Source organism: Musca autumnalis, unplaced genomic scaffold, assembly GCF_047663935.1.
Source record: "Musca autumnalis isolate F117 unplaced genomic scaffold, ASM4766393v1 scaffold_4, whole genome shotgun sequence".
NCBI lineage: Eukaryota > Metazoa > Arthropoda > Insecta > Diptera > Muscidae > Musca > Musca autumnalis.
Window position 1 is genome coordinate 96,496,688 of NW_027411977.1, and position 24,431 is coordinate 96,521,118.

Genomic DNA, 24,431 nt, shown 5'->3' on the forward strand with positions numbered 1-24,431 from the left:
TTAAATGCAGTGCCAAAGGTTCAGTTAAAATGCAATGCCAAAGGGTCAGTTAAAATGCGGCTCTTTCCGGGGTCACTCCCTTGTAAAAATCATGAGTGAAAATGCATAATTTGATGCACTTCCAAATCACTTGTACATATCATTTACATATCTGCCTCTTTGGAGGCAAACTTTTCGCTGGGTCTGTTCGTTTACTCAATAATTTGTACAAATTTGTAAAAGGCCAGTAACTTCTTGGGTCTGTTCCAGTACTGCAAGGATCTACTAATTTTTACTATTTTCTTCGATAAAATAAAGGAAAAAAATGTTATCGTAGTAAAAAGTCGTATCTTCTTGTAGGTTCTGGAACAGAGCACTTGTAAACAACTAAGGTTTTTTGCATTGTACTGTAGAGCAAACGAACAACATCCAGTAACAATTCGTACAAATTTTGAGTAAACGAACACACATAATAATAAAAATGTTCCACTGGCCGAGCCAATTTCGATCTCGGTTGCCATTTTTATGTATTCTTTTACTAGATCTTTATTGCTCTGTTCCAGAACCTGCAAGAAGCTACTATTTTTACAACGATAACATTTTTTCCTTTATGTTAGTAGATTCTTGCAGTACTGGAACACACCATTTGTTATCAAAAAAAGTAAAAGTTGTGGATTCTTGGAGATCTGAAACAGACCAATAATAAAACTAAAAGAATAAAGGAGGCCGAGCAAATTTCGAACTGTGTTGCCCTTTTCTTTTTATTCTTTTATCAGAAGTATGCAAGGCAAGCAGGCGAGGCATACATATACATAAGTACTTATTTAATTTTTAATGAACTTTAATATATAGTCTGTTCCAGAACTGCAAGAATCTACTAATTTTTACAATTTTTTCGATAACAAAGGAAACAAGTAGGAAATGCGTTAAGTTCGGTCGGGCCGAACTTTTTATACTTTTTATACCCTCCACCACAAATTTCAGTTATTTCGGTGGATTAATGTGGCCACAAACTTCAAAATACCGAAAATCGGAAGGTGCCGTTCTATGGGGGCTATATGATGGTGTGGACCTATAACTCATTCCACACTTAACATGTTTTATAAAACATGCATCATTTAAGTTGTCAATTCCATACAATATCTGTCAAATAAATGACGTAAACTTCCAAAACACCTGTTTTAAGGGCAAGTGTAAAATGCGTTTATACCTACAAATTTCTGGGGGAAAGTTTTATACCCCCAACGAAAACTTAATACAAAATTTCAGCCTTTTCAGTGTGATAATGAAGCTAAAACCTTCAAAATACCGAAAATTGGGAGATATCGTCCTATAGGGGCTATATCAAAACGTGGACCTATATAAACATTTTATAGTAGAAATGTTTCTTAACCTCTGGAAACGCAAAATACAAAGTCACAACCGATTCTGTTGTCAAATGGGACTAATACATTCAAAATATATTAAAATTACGCGTACTTTATATGGGGCGTTAAATGGGGTCTATACCAAAACGTGGACCTATATAAACCAACTTTGGTAGGAATGTTTTTTGGCCTCTGGAGCCACAAAATACCAAATTACAACCAATTTGGTGGAAATCCTTAAAACCTCGACACGTCACGCATCATTTTGTATGGGGGCTATACGAAAGCTGGGACCTACATAATCCGCTTTCAATACCAAAAGTCCTACGTACATATAATAGATTTTCCCAAAATTTCCACCTACGTCAATCCGTTCGGACGCTAGAGTGATTTCCACAGACGGACGGACATGGCTATATCGATGTAGAATTGCACGCTGATCAAGAATATATATAGTTTGTGGGGTCTACAATGATTATTTCGAGTAGTTACAAACGTAGTGACAAACTTAATATACCCCCATCCCATGGTGGAGGGTATAAAAATCAAATGCCTGCCGGAAAGTCTGTATACCAACGTTGTTTTGGCAGGATTTTCTCTCGCTAATTTTGAAAATAGAAAAATTAAAAAATGTATTGAATACACCAAAATTGTGAGAGAAATATAAAACATGAATGAAAATAAGTCCCAATTTACATTGGGCGAGTTTACTTGCGGCAATTTTCATTTTGTAGGAGAGAGAGGTGAGGCATATGGTAACCCTTTGCCTCTCAGCACCCTCTCTCACCTACAAACTGACAATGGCCGCAAGTAATGTAAATTGGGACTAATAAAATTTAATATTTGGTCTGTTCCTTTACTTTTGAAAATGGTAAAACCGGCAAAAGTAGCAAAAGTTGTGAACTGCTCTCATACGAATTGTGTGGTGTCAGAAGTAAAGGAACGCTTTTCGAGTAAAAAGTGGTAAAACTTGAAGATTCTTGCACGTAAAGGAACAGAGCTATTATATTAATAATTTAATATTAAATAGATATCTGAATGAAGGACAAATATTTTTTCTGTTGTAATCGGCCCTAGGGCTTAAAATTGCATTATATGAAATAAATAAATAAATATCAATTAATTTTACTCGATTTTTGGCTGAAACTTTCTTTAAAATCAGTAAATAAAAAGTATGAAAATATGAATCATGTTGCTATGGTGAACGGGTTAATTCGTGTACGTAATCATGAGAGCGAACAACGTGATTCAAATGCTGGTATGAACATGGCATTAGGCTCGAAAATCGATTATGAAAAGTCGGCTTTTGGATTTTTTCCATAACCAAAAGTCGAATTCGATTTTTCTATAACCAAAAGTTGAATTTTTACCATAAGTCGATTAATCGATATCAATTTAACCATCCCCAAATTGATGCCGCTAATATTTAGAATATTTCCAGCACTTTTCAGAAATTAAATATTGCACGAAGATGTCTAATCAGAAGTCCTTACTTGATAAAGTTTTGCAAGAATTAAGTAGGTATAAAATTGTTTTAAATATGACTACATGCTGTGTAAACATGAATTTGTTGCTTACAGAAACAAGTCGTACCTCCATGGAATTGCAGTCTCATCATTTAGCAGACGTCCTAGAAAAATCCAACAATCTGTTGCTGCAAATCGAAGCTTCACGCACAATTAAACCAATACAAAGTTATGAAAAAACAGAGCCATACAATTACAACAAGGACACGATAAATGATTTAACAAAAATAGTTGATAAATTCATACATTTGATGAGCATGTCTGATGCTGGGCGTCCCACAGAAACCCCAGAAATGACAGCTACACACTTTGAAGATTATTTGGAAACGACCAGTCAGCGAGCTGAATATTTGGGCAGCAATGTACGGAAGTTGTTAGCTATTTGGGATACTGTACAACAAATGAGAACAATGTTATCACATCAGGATATGGAAATGGATAACGATGATAAAGAAAACAATTTTACATAAAAATGTCGGCTACACCCATATATTTTTAAAAATTACGTATTTATTTTAAATGAATTTACAGCATTCAAACAATTAGATAATAAATCAACAACATTCTCCAATCGTTGTGTATTGTTAAATATTGGATTATTTTGTTGACCAAATATACCATGGTTTGATAGTATAATATTTAGATCATCTATTTTATCAACAAGTTCCCTTAAAGTTGCCTCCTCTTGGGATGTTAATGCCGGTTGGCCCACTTTATCCGAAGGCAGAAGTTTTTCTAGTTGTTGAGAAAAGTGGGCCATCTGTCTCAGTTTTGCCTCGTAGCCTTTTTCTAGTGTTTGTTGGTCCAATTCCTGTTGGATGTGCTTCAATTGTTTTTGGAATGCAACAAAGTTTTTGTATGTGTCCGATGCCTTTATGGTTGGTTCTTCAAATTTTGTTGCCAAATTTAGTGAACTGGTTGACGAATCCTTTTGATACGAACTCACAGATAAATCATTGAGAGATGATGTCGAAGAACGGGATATTGTAGAATTAGCCCTTTCGCGCACCGGAGGTGGTTTAGGCTTGGTTTTTTGTAAGTTTGGCGGGTGTACGTCCAAGAGTTTAAAGACTTCTGAAAAACTTTCCAGTTTGGGTGTCTTCTTTGTGGGCGTAACACATTGCTCATCGATTGCTTTCTTCTCGTCGTTATAAACCTTACAGAAATCTTTGAGATCAGTAATTGTTGATTGCTCTAGAGCAGTTTTAACTACAGTCTCATATTTTTCCGACAAAACTGATTCAATTTTATCAAAATCAATTGATGACATTTTACCCGCTAATTCAAAAACAATATAAAAATTTCAAGAGAACAGAGTTAAACAATATAGGGATTCGCAAGTAGAGGTAATCGATCGATTAGTTGACTTTTCTAAAAATCGTAATAGACTTTGGGTTATGAAAAAATCGAAAACTCGACTTAAGATTTTCGCATGTCAGTATTTACTCGTGAACATTTTTTGAGAAAATAAACTGAGTTTTTGTGAAATATGGGGTTGGTAGGAGTATAGACGAGATTTTACCTTTCCGCTATCTCCACTTTAGTAGTTACTTGCCATGGTATAATCACTGTAGTTCCGTTTCTTTACGTGCAAGAATCTTCAAGTTTTGCCACTTTTTACTGGAAAATTGTTCCTTTAGTTGATGTAAGCATACAATCGATACGAGGAGCAATTCACAACTTTTACTACTTTTGACACTTTTACCATATTATGTTGGTAGGTAGATGATATTTTCTATTTTTGTCTCCTTACTCTTTCAAAATAATGTCTGTTCCAGAATCTGCAAGAGTATAGAAATTTTTACTACAAAAATGTTTCCTTTATAATATCGAAAAAATAGTAAAATTAGTATATTCTTGTAGTTCTTGAACAGACCAATGTACTACATAGCCGACCAAGAAGAGCGAGCGCTTAAATTGTTTATGTGTGGGTAAAATTACACTGACAGAACAGGGTGATGATTTTCATATTGAGTGTGAAATGAAAAATATATTGTTGGCGCGTTCGCTTTGTATGACTTAAATTAAAAATAATATAAATAACTTCATAATTTGAAAAGTATTTTTCTTCATATGTTAATTTTTTTGAGAGAAAAAAAAAAACAAATTGTATATAAAAATGATTTTTTAAGACTTTCTAAGCATACATACATTTTTTATTGTTGCATTGCAGACGAGGCATTCTGCGTCATTAAAAATATTAATACAAAACAAAAATCGTTTTCAAATTCTTCCCTCCACATATTTGCTGTACAACTGCAAAATCTTTTCTGTGTACCCAAAAATAAACAAATAAAGCGGCATCAACCTGCTTGCATGAAATTCAGTACAAGACTGAAGTAAAAAAATCAAAACATTTGCTCTATTACTTTGCGTTCGGGTCGCGTGTGTGTGATTTGCCGAAAAACTTCGTAACCAAATCAATACCCACGAACGGGTTTGATGTACTATAGGTAATTTGTCCTGTTTTTGAGGCAAAAAAGTCGATTTTGCAACTTTTAATAATAATAATTTTTTTAGTTGGCATTGAAAAAAGAACATGACAAAATTTATTGATATGAATGATTTTTGTCAAAATAGAGTCATTATCGCGGTTTAAATTGCAGTCAAAGTGAGAATTTCGAAGAAGAACTAAAAAAGTATATATTGTAAGGCATATTTCAATGTATTTAAAAACGCGGAAAAATAAACCAAATATAAGCTCTGTTCCAGAACTAAAAAGTTTTTACAATTTTTACCACTTTTACACATTTTGCGTTCCCGTACACAAAATTGATATGAAAATCGTTTACGACTTTTACAACTTTTACGACTTTTACCACTTTATAAAGTACGGGAACAGGCCAATAAATATATGTAAAATAGAATAGATTGGCAATTGCGAGAGGAATTTATTTAATATATAATATAGCTTACCATAACAAAGGAAAAAAAAAATTATCGTAGGAAATAGTAGTAGCTTTTTATGTTATCGAAAAAAAGTAAAAATTAGTAAATTCCTGTAGTTCTAGAAAAGAACAAAGGCAAAAAGTTTTTTCAACGAAATCACGCTACTGTGGACCAGGAATTTGTTTTCATGAAACAAATCTCATGAAATTAGACGTTCTTAGATCGTGTTCCATAGTCCTGGTCCACACTAGAGCGATTTTATTAAAAAAATGAAATTAGGCATACTTAGATCGAGTTCCCCACTACATAAATTTCATGATTTTACTCTACTATGGACCATGACCTAGAGACTCATAATTCCATGTAATTTTTCAATGAAATTACTCCACTGTGGACCGGGACATACTAGAGTAATTTTATGAAATTTCAGTAGTGGGCTTGTGGTGTTTTTGGTCTGTTCCAGCACTGCAATTTAAAGATTCTTGCAGGTTCTGGAACAGTAATTGTGTGTAATTTAAAAATATTGGTCTGTTCCAGAACTGCAAGAATCTACTATTTTTTATTATTTTTTCCGATAACATAAAGGAAAAAATGTTATCGTAGTAAAAAATAGTAGCTTCTTGCAGGTTCTGGAACAGAGCATATGAAAAAATGTTTTAAACTATGCTTTGTTCCAGAACTTTTTAATAGTAAAGTTACCAAAAGAGCAAGCTGTCAACATTATGCCTGTTCCAGATCTGCAAGAATCTACACATTGGTCGACTTCCGTATTGTCAGTTGCTTTGTATTCGTGCATGAAACTAGAGGTTCTGAAATCGATTTCCCCACTACTGCAATTTCATAAAATTACTCTAGTATGGAACTCGATTTAAGAACACCTAGTTTCATGCACGAATACAAAGAAAGTGACAATACGGAAGTCGGCCATTTTTACTACCATAACAAAGGAAAAAGATGAAAGGAAACCCAATTTCTTTACCATAGAAATTTATTCAAAATATACGTTTCTTTGCACACGTATCTATTTGAGCGAGCAATTGACATTTGGGTATAAAAAGTTTCTTGTTGAAAAACAAGAAACAAGGGAACTGATGAAGATCTGTTGCGAGATCTGAAACTATAGTCTTCCCTGCCTTACCCCTTGGTAAACATCGCCAATTTTTTCCACTAATAAATTAAAGATGTTTTAATAAAATATTGAAACAACGACTATGGGATTAAGCCTGACTATTTTAAAAAACAAAATAGAAGTAGTATAAATAAAAAACGCCAATCTAAAAGCTTGCAATGTTGTCAGCCAGCGGCTTAATTGTCGTTTATGGGCACATAGCCCTTGGTACCCTTAATACAACGATATATGTATAGCATTCCAGGGGGAGTCCATACTTCCCTAGATATGGGTGTTGACATTTTACAATTTTAACGTGGGCAATATGGGTATCGTTTTAAAGTTTATTGGAGAATGTATTAAATCTCTGGTCAAAGCCGACTACTTAGGAAACTTTCAATTTAAAAGAATGTTTTGATTGCGTAGCCCACTTTTGCACAGGAGGAAGTGTTATATATCCGGCCGAAATAATGGTGATAAAAGTTAAAAAGTCAAGACCCATGCCTCGGGAAGTATGGACTTCCTCGGGAAAGCTTTGTATCGTTGTGTTCAGGGTAGCTAAGACTACTTATGGTAAAAATTTCAGCCCGATCCGAGAGTTGCCCGCAAACAACTTAAAGGCCTGGGTACATAAGCTGCCTCGACTGGTTGCCTTGCTTTCATAAAATAAAAGAATAAAGAAGGCCGAGCAAATTTCGAACTGGGTTGCCCTTTTCTTTTTTATTCTTTTATCAGAAGCAAGCAAGGCAACCAGGCGAGGCAACTTGTACGTAGGCCTTTATGGTGTTAAAGTACGAAATTTCCGAAATTCCAAGACCCATATCTCGGGAAATATGGACTTTCCCCGGTAAAATTAATTATATATCGTTCTGTTCCGGGTACCAAAGGCTACCTAGCAACATTTTTGTAGAAGTAGTTTTGCTACGTTTTGTGATAAGAGAACGGGTTGGTTTCTAGCACAAAAAATTCTGTAACACAATTATTATTTTGGGGGTTTAGGAACACTACAAGCTACATGGAATAATATAATTTACAGGTTGCTTTAACATACCTTTTGTTTTGTCATTCGACATACCTTTATAAAAACGCAAAATCAACATTTTCCAATCAAAAAGTCAAAATCAAACCGCCAGACTGACAAATCGAACTCACAAATTTCAAAGATGTATATGAAGAGAACAGAGCTAGTCTATATATGAAATGACGGCGTTCAATTATTGAATATCATCTCTGTGTACAGGGTTGTATATCTTAGGCGTATCCGAACCAAACTTATTTTCGAACATATTATTGTGATTGAGGATTGTGTTTTTGGTGTTACCACTTTTTGATAACTTTTGCGGGTAATTAAGGGTTTCTTCAGGTTTGACGCAATAAACTAGTTATAAAAAGTAACAGAACGTTTATATGTCTGTGTTTAGACACACAAATTTCTCGGGAAAGTTAATTGAGTTTTTTGGGAGAGAGCATAGAGGAAAGAGCTCCTCAAAACACTTTCCTACCCCCTATTGCCTAAAAACTGAATTTACTTTCCCGAGAAATTTGTGTGTCTAAACAAGGACTATTAATGTTATTTATTTCTATACTAATACTATGTTTACATTTACGAAATCCACTCGATTTCAACTGTCAATTCCATTGCTCAAACGTCAAATGAAATCCAATCGATTTCAGATGAGTTTTCATTTGACGTATACGCAAAGGAATTGACAGTTGAAATAGAGTGGATTTCGTAAATGTAAACATAGTATAACATTATCCTCCTAATAAACTCAGTGGATTTAATTTAACGTATGAGCTATTAAATTTCCATTTCAAATGCAGTGAATTTCGTAAATCTAAATCTATAAGCGTACATATTTACACACTATTTCACTGACATTTTTACATTAAATTTTGTGTTTTTGAGAAAAACACATAATTTAATGAGACTAGTGTATACGGTTTCATGTGTTCGTCATTTTTGCTTTGTTGCAATATTCGTCTGTTTTATTTTACATGCGGAATAAGGTGTTACATCGATAACAATAATCGAGCCATTTACCACACCCATGGCACGATAATACAGGTACAGCGGCAAAAACAGCTGGTTTTCACGCTAGTTGTCAAATTTCATTATTGTGAATAAAAACGCATAGAAAATGTAAACAAGCAAAAATATATTATTGTGACTAAAGCTCTGTTCCAGAACTAAAAAGTTTTTAAAATTTTTACCACTTTTACACATTTTGCGTTCCCGTACACAAAATTTATAGCTGTGTTCCTTTACTTACAATTTTTACCATTTGTTACCATTTTTAACCTGCAAAGCGTTCCTTAACCCCGAAAAGTGCCAAAACTGGAAGCAATTATACACATTTAACATATTTTTACCCGAAATGCGTTCCCGTATACCAAAAAAGTTCCACAATGTTCACCTTTCTTTGAACAAAAATGCCGCTGAATAGGTTTCTCTCATGGTAGAATAAGAAAAGATAGCAGCAATACACAGCTGACTGAGCGGCTTATGTATGCCTTAAAATAAGTTCAACACACAAAATGGAAAAAAACATCAACAAATTTGAAAGGAATGCCAAACATCAAATATCAACCTATCAGAAGCCAGCAAAAATTTAGCTACTTTTTACTTGTCTGAATTTGTCGTGTAAAAAGTTGCTAAAGAGAATGCTATTCAGCATCATTTTGTTTACCAAGGTCCCGGTCCACACTAGAGTGATTCGATTTAAGAACACCTAATTTCATGAAATTTTTTAATGAAATTTACGCTAGTGTGGACCGGGACTATGGTTGTTGTACACTCAACAGACCGTATGTATTTGGCCCCTAAGTCCAGGTCCACACTAGTATGAATTTAATTAAAAATTTTATGAAGTTAGGAGTTCTTAGCTCGAATTTTCCACTACAGCATTTTTATGATTTTATTCTACTATGGAACTCGATCTAGAGGCGCAAAATTTCGTTTCAAAATTTCAGTGAAATTACTGTAGTGTGGCCCGGGACTAAGAACGCATAATTTCATGAAATTTTTTAAGTCGATGTTTAGACGTTCAAAGTTAATGGGGAAGAAAATTGAGTTTATGGGAGAGGATTTTTGTTCTATGAAAATTTGAAATAAAAAATATATATTTGTTTATATTTTTTTCATTTCAAATTTTTATAGAAATGGAGTTGAGCCCCAGGTCACGTAAGTAGCACAATAACAACTCAATTTAGGCCGAAAATTCTTCAAGATGCCAAATGATTGTTTACGTTTTCATACAATTTTGTTCATAATAACAAAGAATTTGACAGAATAAAACACGACGCTCGCCTTTTACGCCACTTTATAATTTCATCATGGTTTAAACCAAAAGTCGCTTTATAACCAAAACAACCAAAAAGACTTTTTGGATTAATCAATGAGCATTTGGATTTGTAGTTTTCGTAAAATATTTTAAACGGCGTTTGCACTAGAGCTTTCGTCGGGTTAACATTCTTTGTGAGGATTTATTTGACGTTTGCGCTACGGAATTGACATTTAAAACTCAAACCCACTGGGTTAATCCCGTTAAGTACTTTTGTCATAACATTATGCGTTCTCATTTATTAGTCCATTAAAAAACTCCCTTTGGTTATCAAAAATCCCACAAATTGGTGGTTATCTAACATTCCCTGTGTATCGATCTGGTTAAATTGGCAAACGTCACGCCATTGTGAATTGGCAGCCATTTTTCGAACAAGAAAACGGTACCCCAACGAAGTGTTCCTACATTCGGCAACACTGCCCTGTAAGTTGAAAACGAAGACGGCCACATTGCCTGCAAAAATTTGCTGTTTCGTAATCGGTGAGTGCATAAGTTGAGAGGTAGTTGGTGTGTGAAAAAGTTCTTTAAATATTTCTGAAGTAATTATTGCAAAAAATATTAATATTTTTTTATTAAAATTTTCTGTTTTAGGAGCGCGTTCACCTCATTTACTTTCTTTTACGGGCAAATTATAAAAAATCGAGAAAATGTTCTCTGCCGCACGTACGGCCTTAAGCAGGTCAGATAAGAAAGTTATATCACTACTTGCCCAAAGCCAACGCGAATACGCTAAGGCTGCCGCTAAGGCTGCTGCTGTTGGTAATGGCAAAATTGTGGCTGTTATTGGTGCCGTCGTCGATGTCCAATTCGAGGATCAATTGCCCCCAATTTTGAATGCCTTGGAAGTTGATAACCGCTCTCCCCGTTTGGTGTTGGAAGTAGCCCAGCACTTGGGTGAGAACGTTGTCCGTACTATTGCTATGGACGGTACTGAAGGTTTGGTTCGTGGACAAAAGGTCAACGATACTGGCTACCCAATCCGTATTCCTGTCGGTGCTGAAACTTTGGGCCGTATCATCAACGTCATCGGTGAACCCATCGATGAACGTGGTCCCATCCCTACCGACAAGACCGCCGCCATCCACGCTGAAGCCCCCGAATTCGTGGACATGAGCGTCGAACAAGAAATCTTGGTTACCGGTATCAAGGTCGTCGATTTGCTTGCTCCCTACGCCAAGGGTGGTAAGATTGGTTTGTTCGGTGGTGCTGGTGTCGGCAAGACTGTATTGATTATGGAACTTATCAACAATGTCGCCAAGGCCCATGGTGGTTACTCTGTATTCGCTGGTGTCGGTGAACGTACCCGTGAAGGTAACGATTTGTACAATGAAATGATTGAATCTGGTGTCATTTCCCTTAAGGACAAGACCTCCAAGGTAGCTCTTGTCTACGGTCAAATGAACGAACCCCCAGGCGCCCGTGCTCGTGTCGCTTTGACTGGTTTGACTGTTGCCGAATACTTCCGTGATCAAGAAGGCCAAGATGTATTGCTTTTCATTGACAACATTTTCCGTTTCACCCAGGCTGGTTCTGAGGTATCTGCCTTGTTGGGTCGTATTCCATCTGCTGTCGGTTACCAACCAACCTTGGCCACTGATATGGGTTCTATGCAGGAACGTATTACCACCACCAAGAAGGGTTCCATCACTTCTGTCCAGGCCATTTATGTACCTGCTGACGATTTGACTGATCCTGCTCCAGCCACAACATTCGCTCACTTGGACGCCACCACTGTATTGTCCCGTGCTATTGCCGAATTGGGTATCTACCCAGCTGTGGATCCTCTCGATTCCACCTCTCGTATTATGGATCCCAACATCATTGGCCACACTCACTACAACGTTGCTCGTGGTGTCCAAAAGATCTTGCAAGATTACAAGTCACTTCAAGATATCATTGCTATCTTGGGTATGGATGAATTGTCTGAAGAAGATAAATTGACTGTAGCCCGTGCCCGTAAGATCCAACGTTTCTTGTCTCAACCTTTCCAAGTCGCTGAAGTTTTCACCGGTCATGCCGGTAAATTGGTTCCCCTCGAAGAAACCATCAAGGGCTTCAGCCAAATCTTGGCTGGTGAATACGATCACCTTCCCGAAGTTGCTTTCTACATGGTTGGTCCCATTGAAGAAGTCGTCGAAAAGGCCGAGCGTCTCGCCAAGGAAGCCGCTTAAGCGTCATCACCATTTTCAACTTCAACATAACCTATAAAACCAACATTAGTTCTAGAACAAAACAACCAACAACAGTAATAAAAACCACTAAAGGAATTCAATAATTGAATTACTCTATATAAAACCCCGAAGGATTGCTGCCATCAAAAAACGGAGAACCTTCCCCAATCTGTAATTGTTCGTTTTAAACGATTTCGTAAGAGAAAAAATGAAATGTTATTTAACTTAAAGTGATGATTAAACATGATTAATATCTTCGGAAAAAGAAAAATGTACGCTAAAACAAAACGAAAATCATAATAAAAATTTAAAAAAACAAAAAAATCCTGCTGGACTTTTCATTTTTCCAAAATTTTCATAGTGGATTACATATTCGATGTGGTGTTGCATAACCAACCAGCTACTTGAACTTTTTTCTGTCGGCATTTGTGTGTATAAAAGGCAGATGTTAATGTGTATGCGTTGTGTGCGAGGGGGAATATGAGTGTGTGTGTGTGGAATTAGAAAAAACTGGGACTTTGCAAATTCAATAATCATATGATTTTTCTTGTTGAAATAAGCGAAATATGCATTAAAAAATATTTAATTAAATATTACATTTGATTTTTTGAAGCATTTAAGATTGGTGGGAAAAACTTGTTGGAAAAATGTAAAGGTGGTTGACACTTTTTAACGCAGTGCGTGCTAATACAACTCCAATGAGTTGTGTTGTCAATAAATAGATAGTTAACATCTAGTGTCAGCATCTCCAGATCAGAGCTAGGAACATTTTTGACCCAATGTTGGTGCTATGGAGTGAAATTGTTTTATCTTCAGTTATGATTATCACAGAAGTCAAATGCCTCGGCCTATTACGTGATTAGTAGAAGTTACTAGTACCTGTTATGCAAAAGATTCTGAGTATGTAAGATGGTTAATTATGGATAGGTATAGGGTTTTATTTCATGTGAATGGATAAAAGAAAAATAATTTGTATGTCCGAGACGACATATCCATACTTGTATGATTACTGCCGGTTAGAATGGGTAAAGTAGGTGGTTTTTTGTAACCGTTAAGCTGGAATCGTGAATCCAAGTAAGACCAATTGGGTATGTTCTGAGATACACTTCACCTCTCGTGTAAAGTGGGAGTGAATTTTTTGACAGCCTTTACGCTTATTTTTCGAGTATTTTATGGACGGACTAGAGTGTACTCTTCTTTTTAAATAACCGAATGAATCTTTGCCCCAAGGAATTCGCAAAAATAGGAGTAAAGGGGGTGAAAAAAATGCACAAAATGCTTGAGGCGTCAAGTGAGAGGTGAAGTGAGTCTCAGAACATACCGAATATCTCTTCCAGAAATGGCTTAGGAGTAGATAATTTACTGTTTTAAGTCTAAGACTATAGACAAAAGGTGTTTCATATTTGTATGTATGCAGACAATAACAAGACTTATTCTTGGAAAATTGTTTACTATTGATACAAATGAGACTCAGTACCGTGAGCTGTGTATGTTTACTAGATATGAAGGTGATTTTTGGTAATAATTTTAACCAAATTTGCTACAACATTTCATAGTTTTTCCCCGAGAACTTGTTTATTTTTGCTGGACAAATATATTCCAGCTAAAATTAACAAATAAACAGATCCAGTCAATTAATACATGTAATATGGCCAAATGGGCGGGGTATTACACAAAGTGCAAGTGCTGTCTTTCTCTTCAGATGAATGCAGTAGTCTCATTTAGGTTTTATCTTAAACATCAACAAATGCTAAAAAAGTAAATATCCATATAGTGCATCCATACATACATATTTCTAAAATTGATTACAAAATTTGCTGCAGATGTTAAAACATTGTTTTTCTTTTGTATCTTCTTTTGCGGTATATTCCATTCTTCAACCTAACCTACAAAATGTTACGTCAAAAGACATGAATAAAACAAAGATGAACAATGACAGTTGGTTAATTAGTTTTTTTAGTGTTTTTTTTATTTTTTGTTTATTGATGAAATAATGAAAATAATAAACTTGCAAACTTATTTTCCTATAGAAGCGTGAAAGAGTATTTAATTCATTGGTTTTATTTCCAAAATTTCTAACAAAGTAATCTTTATGTTGTCTTTTTAGCTTGGTATCCAGATGTTTTTAATACGTCAAGTGTTACGTGAAATGCGAAAATGAATAACTTCGCAAATTGGTGAAAAATAAGATATATTATGTACATTAGGTCACATACATAAATTCGTCTACAACTATTACTATGTAAGGTATCAAAGGGATCTGCATAGCTCCATAAAACTTTTGCTTTGAAAATATTTAAGTGAACAGTATGCGCAGGGAATTCCATTGGAAATTTACTAAATGGTTAAATAGAAGGTTGCGAAGCTGCTTCCTGTTATCTGTATCAGAGACGTGGAAAAGTGTCGAAATTTAAATTAGAGGAATGGTAAATAAAAGTCGCTGATAAAATGAATTCGTCCAAACATTTTGACCAATTCAAGTTCAAATAAATATGAAAAAAGACATAAAAGACTTTAACCCCCATTATTATAAGTCTTCTTTTGTAATAGTTGGGATTTACCGAACAGATTTATAGCGTTCCGGTTAATTTAAAGTTAAAAGTGATGGAACAAGTACTATGCTCAAAAATGTTTTTTTTTTTTTAATTGTATTTTTTAAGTAGCCGTCCTTCGGCCGGGGATTTTAGACTTTCTCCTATGGACAGGTGCAAATCTAGGGCACGGGAACAACTTTTTTTTAAATTTAAAATTTTTCTCTTATCTGCTGGCCTTTAACAAAGGAATTTTTGGAACTTCAAAGGCCCATATCTCGGGAAGTATGGACTTCCGCAAATAATTATGTTATATACATTTGTGAACAGGGTGACGAGATCTACCTGTGATAAAAATTTCATTTCGATCCGAGCATAGTTGGCCAGCTCATTTTATGCCAAATGGCCCTAATTTTATTTTTTTATAATGGCCCTAAAAATACCTATTGCCGGTAAATGCCCTAGGACGATTTCCAATGTTTCGAATTTGGCTCGGACGTTCTTTATTCCTTGACCGAGGACTTAACGGAACCAAAGCAATCACTATTGAAGTTAAGGTATTTTCATCAGTTTGTTTTCGGACGGCTCACAGTACAGACAAACATTTCTATTGAATTTCACGCCTACGAGCTATAAAATTTTTTAAGTGTTCGTTGGCATCCCACGTGTTTTAATTATTCAGGATTTATTCCTAAATGTAGTATTTCTTCGCAGAAGAAGACTTCGTAGCTCCCATGTGATCTAAATCCGACCATTAATTATTAATTTACTAAACGCAAATAATCGCGAAACAGTTGAAATTTCGTTTTTTGTCTACAAGGCAATTTCCAATTTAATTACCTTGAAATAGTGCTTTACGAGATTCCGGACGGAAATACATGGGCCATTAACTTTTAAATTGGAAAAAAGGTATAAAATAATAGCAAATCTATGTACTATAGAAAATTAAAATAAATTATTCAACAGTATCGCACAATCCGTTTTATATTAAAGGCGAAAAGGCTCTGAAAACTATGAAAATAATGTAAAGTTTTGAGAAATTTAAAGCAGCGTCAGGCACCATACTTTTCTATTGCATACTTTACGGGCGTCATTGTGTGAGTGCATGCTTTTTCAATGGGTTGAATTGTGTGTGTGGAGAGAGCAACGTTAAATGAGCGCACACGGGCGCCTAATTGCCTGACCTGGATTTAAAGTCGCTCGCTTTTCTTGGAGTGCAATTAAACCTAAAACCATGATACTTGGCCAACAAAGCCAGCATACACATTTGATATTGATTTAAAAATCATAGGCACTACGTTCAATACAAGCAAAGACTGAAAATTGGGGTACTATTTTTCTATATTTCTTGTATTTGACCACGTTTGGCAACAAAATTCGTAGCAATTTAAAGCTCAGAAGATCTACTTTAATGTTGGACACTTATTGAAATTCTATAAAAAAAGCTGCGATATTCGTATTATGCTTGGTTTACATTTACGAAATCCACTCGATTTCAACCAGTGTTCGAAAAGAAACAGTACACTAAAATAACGTACCGAACCAGGTACGGTATCACTAAAAAATATTTTAGTGTACCGTACCGGTACGCAACCACTAAAAAATATTTTAGCGTACCGTACCGGAGCACAACGAAAATCGTAGTGAACCGCAGTCGGTACACTAAAAAATCGTAGCGTACCGCAGTCGGTACACTAAAATATCGTAGTGTACCACCGGTCGGTTCACTAAAAAAATAACGTACCGGTAATGTACCACACATGTGTTTTTTTTAATTATGAGGACATATGAATTGTTATATGCTTTCTTGGGAAAGAAGGCAAGTATAATAAATAAAATTCAATATTGTATAAATTAATTACATTTTAATCGTTTATAAATATTGAGAAAATTACTAGAAAATATAATGTTGTTTAAAATAATCGTGAATTATAAAATCATTTACATGAATGAGTAAAGAATAATTTTACTATTTTGATGTCATTAGCATTTTTTGGAAAAAGATTATTCAGAAAAATTTAATATTTGCTATACAATCCACATTAATATTACCAGTACCAACAAAAAATACCCATCTATTTTGTTTGTAGCGAACAATACTGTTCATCACTAAGGTTTTTTTTTCGAGCTATGTTTATTTACACATTTAAAAGTATTTGTAGCCAAATTACAAATTTTAATATGATTTTTTCAATATGGAATGTATTTATCATACCACCAGTATGAGGTTACTAATTGACGTCATAAGGATGTTTAAAAATTCCCTCGTGCAAAATCATTATTATTGGCGGCACCAATAACAGAAAATCTATTCATAGCAAGGTAATGTGGACGATCAACGAGAATTTTGCCTGTTACTTTGTGGTACTACTGAAAAGGACGAAGCAGTAAAAATTCGTAGTTCGTATTGTTGGAACAATGAAAATAATATACATATCTGTAATGTACCAAACATGCGTTTTTATGAATTATGAGAAAATGTAAAATGTTTAATGGTTTTTTGTTTTATTATGCAAGACTATATAAATTGACCCCATAATTGTGTTATATACATATGTATATCCAAAATATTTGTATAAAGTAATAAGGCACGTATTGGTGTCACATTGATGATTTTTGGGCCAAACAGTGGAAAAAATACAGATATAGCGCGCCAAAACTGAAAAAAATCACATACGCCTATGTAAAAATTATTGGCGCAGTATTGATCTAAGGTGTCCACGACAGTTAAAATAATTTGTTTTACATCAGCCAAAGCGGAATAACGTTTAATTTTTTGTTCACAATTTATGGACTGGTTTTTATACCCTCAGCCTTTAGGCTAAAGAGGGTATTTACACTTTGATACGGCCAAAAATGTGCCTCATCGAAATAATGGTTTTAGACCCCAAGTATGTTTGTACGATATCCGTTTCAGACAATTTTGAGTCGATCTAGCAATGTCCGTCCGTCTGTCTGTCTGTCTGTCCGTCTGTCTGTCTGGCTGGCTGGTGCGCACGATAACTCTCGAACGGATCAATCGATTCGGTTCAAATTTTGGGTATAGAAATATTTTGTCCAGATTTGATTTAAGTTCGAAGATGGGCCATATCTGTCCACTCCTTCAGGTACCTCCCCCACAAAAGTTCAAAAATGTTCGGAAAAATTGTCCGCACGATAACTGTTGAAGGGAGTATCCGAATTAGTCCATACTTTGCACATCGTGACATTTCTACCAGACATAGATGAGGTTCCAATATGGACCCTATTGGTTCACTCTTTCGGGTACCTCCCACACAAAATTTTGCTTAAGTGCAGTTTAAGGCCTGCTCTCGAATCGCTTTGATTTTTGTTGCAGCCACTTTTATTCACTACCCCCATTACGAAGATATAATTTTTTTCAGGAGCAAGTCCATATATCCTCAGAAATCAGCACGAAAACTGCAAACAACCCATATAAGACCATGTGTCGTAGTTGGAGTGCACGATAACTCTTGAACGGATCAACATATTTGGTTAAAATTTTGGGTCTTTCAATATTTTGTCCAAACTTAGTTAAAATTCGAATATAGACCATATCGGTCCACTCCTTCCGGTACCTCCCCCACTAAGGTTCAAAATTTTTCTCCAAGATTGTGGGCATGATAACTCTAGGAGGGAATAACCGAAACTTTGCTATTGATAATATTACATTCAGGCATAGATCGAGTTCTAATATGGACTATATCGGTCCACTCATTTGAGTACCTCCCACACAAAATTTGGAAAAAGTATAGTTTAACAACTCCTCTCTGATCTTATTAATATGTGACGCAGCAGGTTGCACTTGCGGCCCCTGTTACGACGTTGTAATTTTTATTCGTGGGAAAGTCCATACTTCCTGAGATAATGACCCAAAAAAGTCCAGAAAATCCTACCGGCACCACCTAAACTGGGTAATGTGTAATAACTCTTTAAGAGAGAAATCGATTTAGCTCAAACTTTGTAAATTGAAAAGTAAAATTGTAACATATTTAAACTCAGAAAATTAAGTACAACATATTTAATTATATAGTCTGTAAGGAAAATATCCGTAGACTAATAAAGAAAAGAAAAATATTTCCTAGAGATTTGTATTAGGTCCGAATATGTACTACATCGGATCACTCCTATGGGTACACCCTACCCAAAGTTTGGAAAAAATGCACTCATCTTGGATCATTCTGAATTTTGTTGCAACATGTAGTTTTTTGCGGCCCTTTCCATCCTGGAAAATTTTCCCAACAGCTAAAAAACCTACAGAAGTATTGTGTTAACTTTTTTTCTTCGTGTACGTGGTTGAGGGTATATCTCTGTCGGCTCAGCTGACTGATACTTTCTTACTTGTTATAATATATTTTAGTAGTAAATTTGCGATCGTCGTATGCAGTCTTCCTACAAAGTAATTTTAAAGCTTTTCGTGAAGACAGGTGAGTAAAAAATATTTTATATAATATGTTATTTATTGTAACTCGGATTTTACACATATGTAAATCACGTGACATCCGCTTTTCTTTCAAATTCTGTGCTTTGTTAAAGCTATTTAGTAGGGAGTGTCGCGGGATGGCGCGTAGATTTTTTATTTTATTTTTAGTATATATAGTTCTTACCAAATTTGTAAAGTTTTAGCTGCAACAAAGTGCAACAAAATATTTTATAATTGTTTTTATTATTATTTTCTATCTAAAATTAGCAAAATTCGGGCGGTACATTTCTATGGGGGTCATATCAAAACATGAACCTGTGCAGACAATTCTCCGTCGGAATATTTAATACTCCCAACGTAGACTAATTGCCAAGTTTCAACTAATTCGGTTGGATAACGTGGCTACAACCTTCAAAATAATCAATATCGGCGGAACCGTTCTATGGGGGCTATATAAAAACGTGGACCTGTACCGAAAATTCTTATAGGAATGCATGTATAACCCCAACGGACACTAGATACCAAATCTAAGCCATTTCGGTGGGATAATGTGGTAGAAATCTTTAAAATACCGAAAATCGGCAGGTACCGTTATATGGGTAAAAGTAGAAATTTACTAAATATATTAATAAATGAAGTACACTTGTCAATCTATAGCTGTTCTTATCTAAATAATGGACAAACGTAAACGTATTCTACCAGCAGAAAGTTTGAGTTTTTGAGGCATTATTCTCATATTCTTACCATGGCAGAACTACCAGGTAGTGGTATCACACCAGCTGATCGAATATGAAAAGTAAAATCACTTTATAAAAAAATTATTTTTGTTGTAATTTCCCCAACAACATAAAGAAAGTTTTGACATAACATATTCAAATTTTTACGATGCCACTACCTGTGTAATTGTGCCATGATTCTTACCATTTTTTTGTTACCTATTACAAACGGATTTTATGTTTTATGCAATTTTATTTTAATTAATTCAAACATATCAACATTAAAACTTCAACAGAATAAACATATTAAAATTTTAAAATATATTAGCTGGAGACTCAATCTTTAGTGATCCGACTGTGGCTGTTTTGTTTGTTCATGTGGATTGGACAACAAACATAACCTTTCTATGAATTGACTTTTGCCGCAAATAAACATCCTTATGACACCAACATATTAACGTTATTCTTTTCCATTTATAGAAATGGTTTTATGATACATGCATTATCACCCCTTTTTGCTCGTAAAAACTGTCTAATTATTTAACTAGGGAACAAATAATATTTAAAAAGCAGTGTTTTAATATGTACATTGACTACAAGGATCCTAATGAGCCCATAATAAAATTTTCTCAAAGCGAGTAAATAGGAATACATACATTAATAATAAGGGTTTTAAACCTAATACTACAATAGAGGGTGGTTCACTAAAACTTCTTATAGAATTTATTAAAATATGTATTGGTTGGAAATTTTAGCTAATTTCATATTTTACACTCATTTTCTCAAAATTCGTGTACCGACCGAATTTACCACATTCGTGCATTTAATTTATATAATCTTGAATTTTAGTTACTATTCTTGCCCTTATTCTCAAAAACATCAAACATATATTTTTTCATCACAATTTACAAAAAACACACGTGCGGTACATTACCGGTACGTTATGTTTTAGTGAACCGACCAGTGGTACACTACGATAATCGTACTGTACCGCAGTCGGTTCACTAAAAAATCGTAGCGTACCGCAGTCGGTACACTAAAAATCGTTGTGTACCGCAGTCGGTACAGTAAGATTTTCGTTGTGCTCCGGTACAGTATCACTAAAATATTTTTTAGTGTTTGTGTACCGGTACGGTACATTACCGTAGCGTACCTATCCACCTTGGTACGGTACAGAACGGTACGGTACGTTTCCATAGTGTTTATTTTCGAACACTGATTTCAACTGTCAAATCCATAGGCTAAACGTCAAATGAAATCCAGATGAGATTTCATTTGACGTTTGAGCGTTTAACCTTCTTTGCGAGGATTTATTTGACGTATAGGCAGTGGAATTGACATTATTAACCCAAGATGTTTATTAAATCCAATTATATGTAAATGTTCCAATAGGACTTGCCATAAATTACAGAGGTTCGGGAGTAATATTCGCATTTAACCAAAAATAGAATATGGTAACACATTCGTGGTTCTTGACGAATCTGTTTAAAATTTGTTATATTGACGTACTTTTAATAGGCGGTCACTGAAATCGGATGCGCCCTACAATCATATCATCAATCATACAATCAAGCGCATTCACCTTAACTGATTTTAAAGGATTCGCGAATTACACGCTTTTTAACTTTTGTGTTTTTTCTTTGGTTGTAACATCAATATTACTCTCTACTTTTTAAATCTATTGCTTGTCATGGAAAGCAAATATACTTTCACGATGATAAACTATTAAACTATTTTCCCTGTAGAAGTTTTATCAAAATACAGTAGAATAACTTCAAAAAAATGTATCCCATTTTTCGTATTAAACCAATGGTAGGCAACATATTTTTCTATTGCATACTTTAGGGGGTTCGTCGTGTGAGTGCTATAGCAAAACATAAGAAAAACCAAAAAATATATTTTTGAAATAATATTCCAAAATACGTCTTGTCTTTTATTGTTGCTGTAGTGTGCAAGTTATAAACTGAATCTTTATAATTTTGGTCTCACATTTATCACGCGTTGTCTAGATTCTGCACGTATTTTTAATTTATCTTTTAGTGATTTTTATGGACTCTGAGTTAGAATAAATAAAATTTACTCCAAGATTTCTTCATTTGTTTATTTTCCGCGAAAATAAAAATAAATTTAGTAACTATTGAAGCATCTACGGATAGATATGAAATGCTATTGACGATTTATATATACATTTTGTTATTACAACACAAAGGACATTTTTTATATTTTTTCTTTATAAGGTAATATGGGGGGTTTATAACTTTTGAGCGCAGCATCCAATTTTGTGAACGCGAACTGATTTCAAACCAAATAGCGGATGTGCTCGCAAAAAAAATTTTTATTTTTTTTTCAATGGAATTGTAAAGGAAATTTTAAATTTACCATATACACTTTCATACGGGCAAAATGTGGAGTTGATTTAGCCATGTCCGTCCGTCTGCCTAGCTGGCTGGAGCGCACGATAACTCTCGAACGGATCCACCGATTCGGTCCAAAATTTGGCTTTCGTAATATTTTGCCTAAACTTTGTTTAAGTTTGAAGATGGGTTATATCGGGCAACTCCTTCCGGTACTTCCCCCACAAAATTTCGAAAATGTTCGGAAAATTTGTGAGCACGATAACTCTTGAAGGGAGTGACCGATTTGTTCCATACTTTGGACATCGTATAGTTTCATAGATAAGGTTCCAATATGAAATCAATAGGTCCAATCCTTTGGGTATCTTTCAAACAAAATTTCGGATATGTTCAGTTTAGGACCAGCTCTTGAATCGCGTTGATTTTTGCTGTTCCAACTTGTAATCACTGCCCCCATACGACGGTAAAAGTTTCATCAAGCGCAAGTCCATTCTTTCTCAGAAAATAGCCAGAAAGCTTCAAAAACTCCTATGACACCGTGTATAGTTGTTGGAGCGCCAGTTAACTCTCCAACAAATCTGCCGATTCGGTCTAAAATTTGGCCTTCGTAATATTTTGTCCAAACTTACTTTAAGTTCGAAAATGAGCCATATCGGTACACTCCTTCAGATACCTCCCCACAAAAGTTCAAAAATGTTCGGAAAAATTGTGGGCACGATAACTCTTGATGGAGTGACCGATTTGGTCCATACTTTACACATCCACTCCTTTGGGTACGTCCCACCCAAAATTTTGGATAAATTCACTTAAGGACCTGCTCACGAATCACTTTGATTTTTGTTGAAGCAACTTGCATTTGCTGCCTCCATTATAACGGGAAAAGTTTTTTAGGGGCACGTCCATAATTTTTGAGAAAACAGCCTGAAAGATGCAAAGAAACTCATATGACACACCACCTATGTAGTGGTTGGAGAGCACGATAACTCTCGAACTGATCAACCAATTTGGTCCAAAAATTGGCCTTCGTCATATTTGGCCCAAACTTAGTATCAGTTGGAAGATGAGCAATACCGATCCACAACTTAAAGTACTTCCCCCCAATATTTATTAAAATTTCACAAAAAGGGCAACCAATTTGGTCCAAACGTGGGATCTCCGAATTTAGTTTAACTTATAAAAGCTGTGTTCCTTTCCTTACCTGAGGTCACCATTTTAACCATTTGTTACCATTTTTAACCTGCAAAGCGTTCCTTAACCCCGAAAAGTGGCAAAACTGGAAGCAGTTTTTAAGAGGGTGAGAGGGGGGAGAGAGCGAAAATGGCTTTCTCTTCTACCACAGGCTACCAGCAAAATTTCTGCTGGTAGAAAATGGCAGAACTGATTTTTCGACTTTTGTTTGACGATTATTTCACAAAATGGACGAAAAACCGAAGAAAAAGTCGAACAGTCGAAACAAAAGACGAAAATTGATGTTTTTATGTTTTTTTCTGACATTGCTGCCGGATCTACCATTTTTCCGTTCGTTTACTTTTCTGGTAAAAATGTTCATGAGAGAGCAATTTTGACACTTTTCTCTTTTACCACTCTTACCATTAAAAAAGTAAAGGAACAAAGCTAAAATGGTCCATATCGGTCCACTCCTTCAGATACCTCCCCCACAAAAATTCTCTGTCGACAAAGCCGACTGATACTTTCTTGTTCTACTTAATTAAAAAAAGACGCGAAGATGTAAAGCCGATAAAACTGATCGAATAATAGTTTTGTGAAACGCAAAATCGCTAGGTTGAACTTTTTACGGAAGCTCCCTAAAGTATGCTGCTAATTTATGTGGACGATTAATAAACTCCTCGGTCCATCTAATGGCACAATAATCAGGGTAGTTACAATAAAAATATAAGGTACAAAATAGCTTTGGTATTTTATGATCATTTTGGTCATTAATTAATCAAATTATTAATTATAATGTATAAACATTAATATATGGTTGCGACAATTTTCAACACTTAAGTTCAAATTTGAAATA

The 24,431-nt window shown here is 34.9% G+C and overlaps 3 protein-coding genes across 6 annotated transcripts; 2 read left to right on the plus strand and 1 right to left on the minus strand.

The window, feature by feature from the left end:
- Nucleotides 1-2,730: 2,730 nt before the first annotated feature.
- Nucleotides 2,731-3,443, plus strand: msd1 (mitotic spindle density 1). Its single transcript, XM_073982261.1, has 2 exons — nt 2,731-2,863; nt 2,927-3,443. Exons 1-2 carry the CDS (start codon nt 2,818-2,820, stop codon nt 3,340-3,342), a joined length of 462 nt encoding a protein of 153 aa, XP_073838362.1. The 5' UTR covers nt 2,731-2,817; the 3' UTR covers nt 3,343-3,443.
- msd5 (mitotic spindle density 5) lies at nt 3,333-4,193 on the minus strand. Its single transcript, XM_073982260.1, has one exon. It carries the CDS (start codon nt 4,140-4,142, stop codon nt 3,375-3,377), a length of 768 nt encoding a protein of 255 aa, XP_073838361.1. The 5' UTR covers nt 4,143-4,193; the 3' UTR covers nt 3,333-3,374.
- A 6,127-nt stretch (nt 4,194-10,320) lies between these two features.
- Nucleotides 10,321-12,708, plus strand: ATPsynbeta (ATP synthase, beta subunit). Of its 4 annotated transcripts, none has more exons than XM_073981054.1 (2): nt 10,321-10,693; nt 10,805-12,708. In XM_073981054.1, the coding sequence occupies exon 2, from the start codon at nt 10,861-10,863 to the stop codon at nt 12,382-12,384; it is 1,524 nt and encodes a 507-aa protein (XP_073837155.1). In that variant the 5' UTR covers nt 10,321-10,693; nt 10,805-10,860; the 3' UTR covers nt 12,385-12,708. The 4 variants fall into 4 exon arrangements, with proteins under 4 accessions (XP_073837155.1, XP_073837158.1, XP_073837156.1 ...); XM_073981057.1 differs by having other exon boundaries at nt 10,562-10,713; XM_073981055.1 differs by having other exon boundaries at nt 10,580-10,720.
- Nucleotides 12,709-24,431: the final 11,723 nt, after the last annotated feature.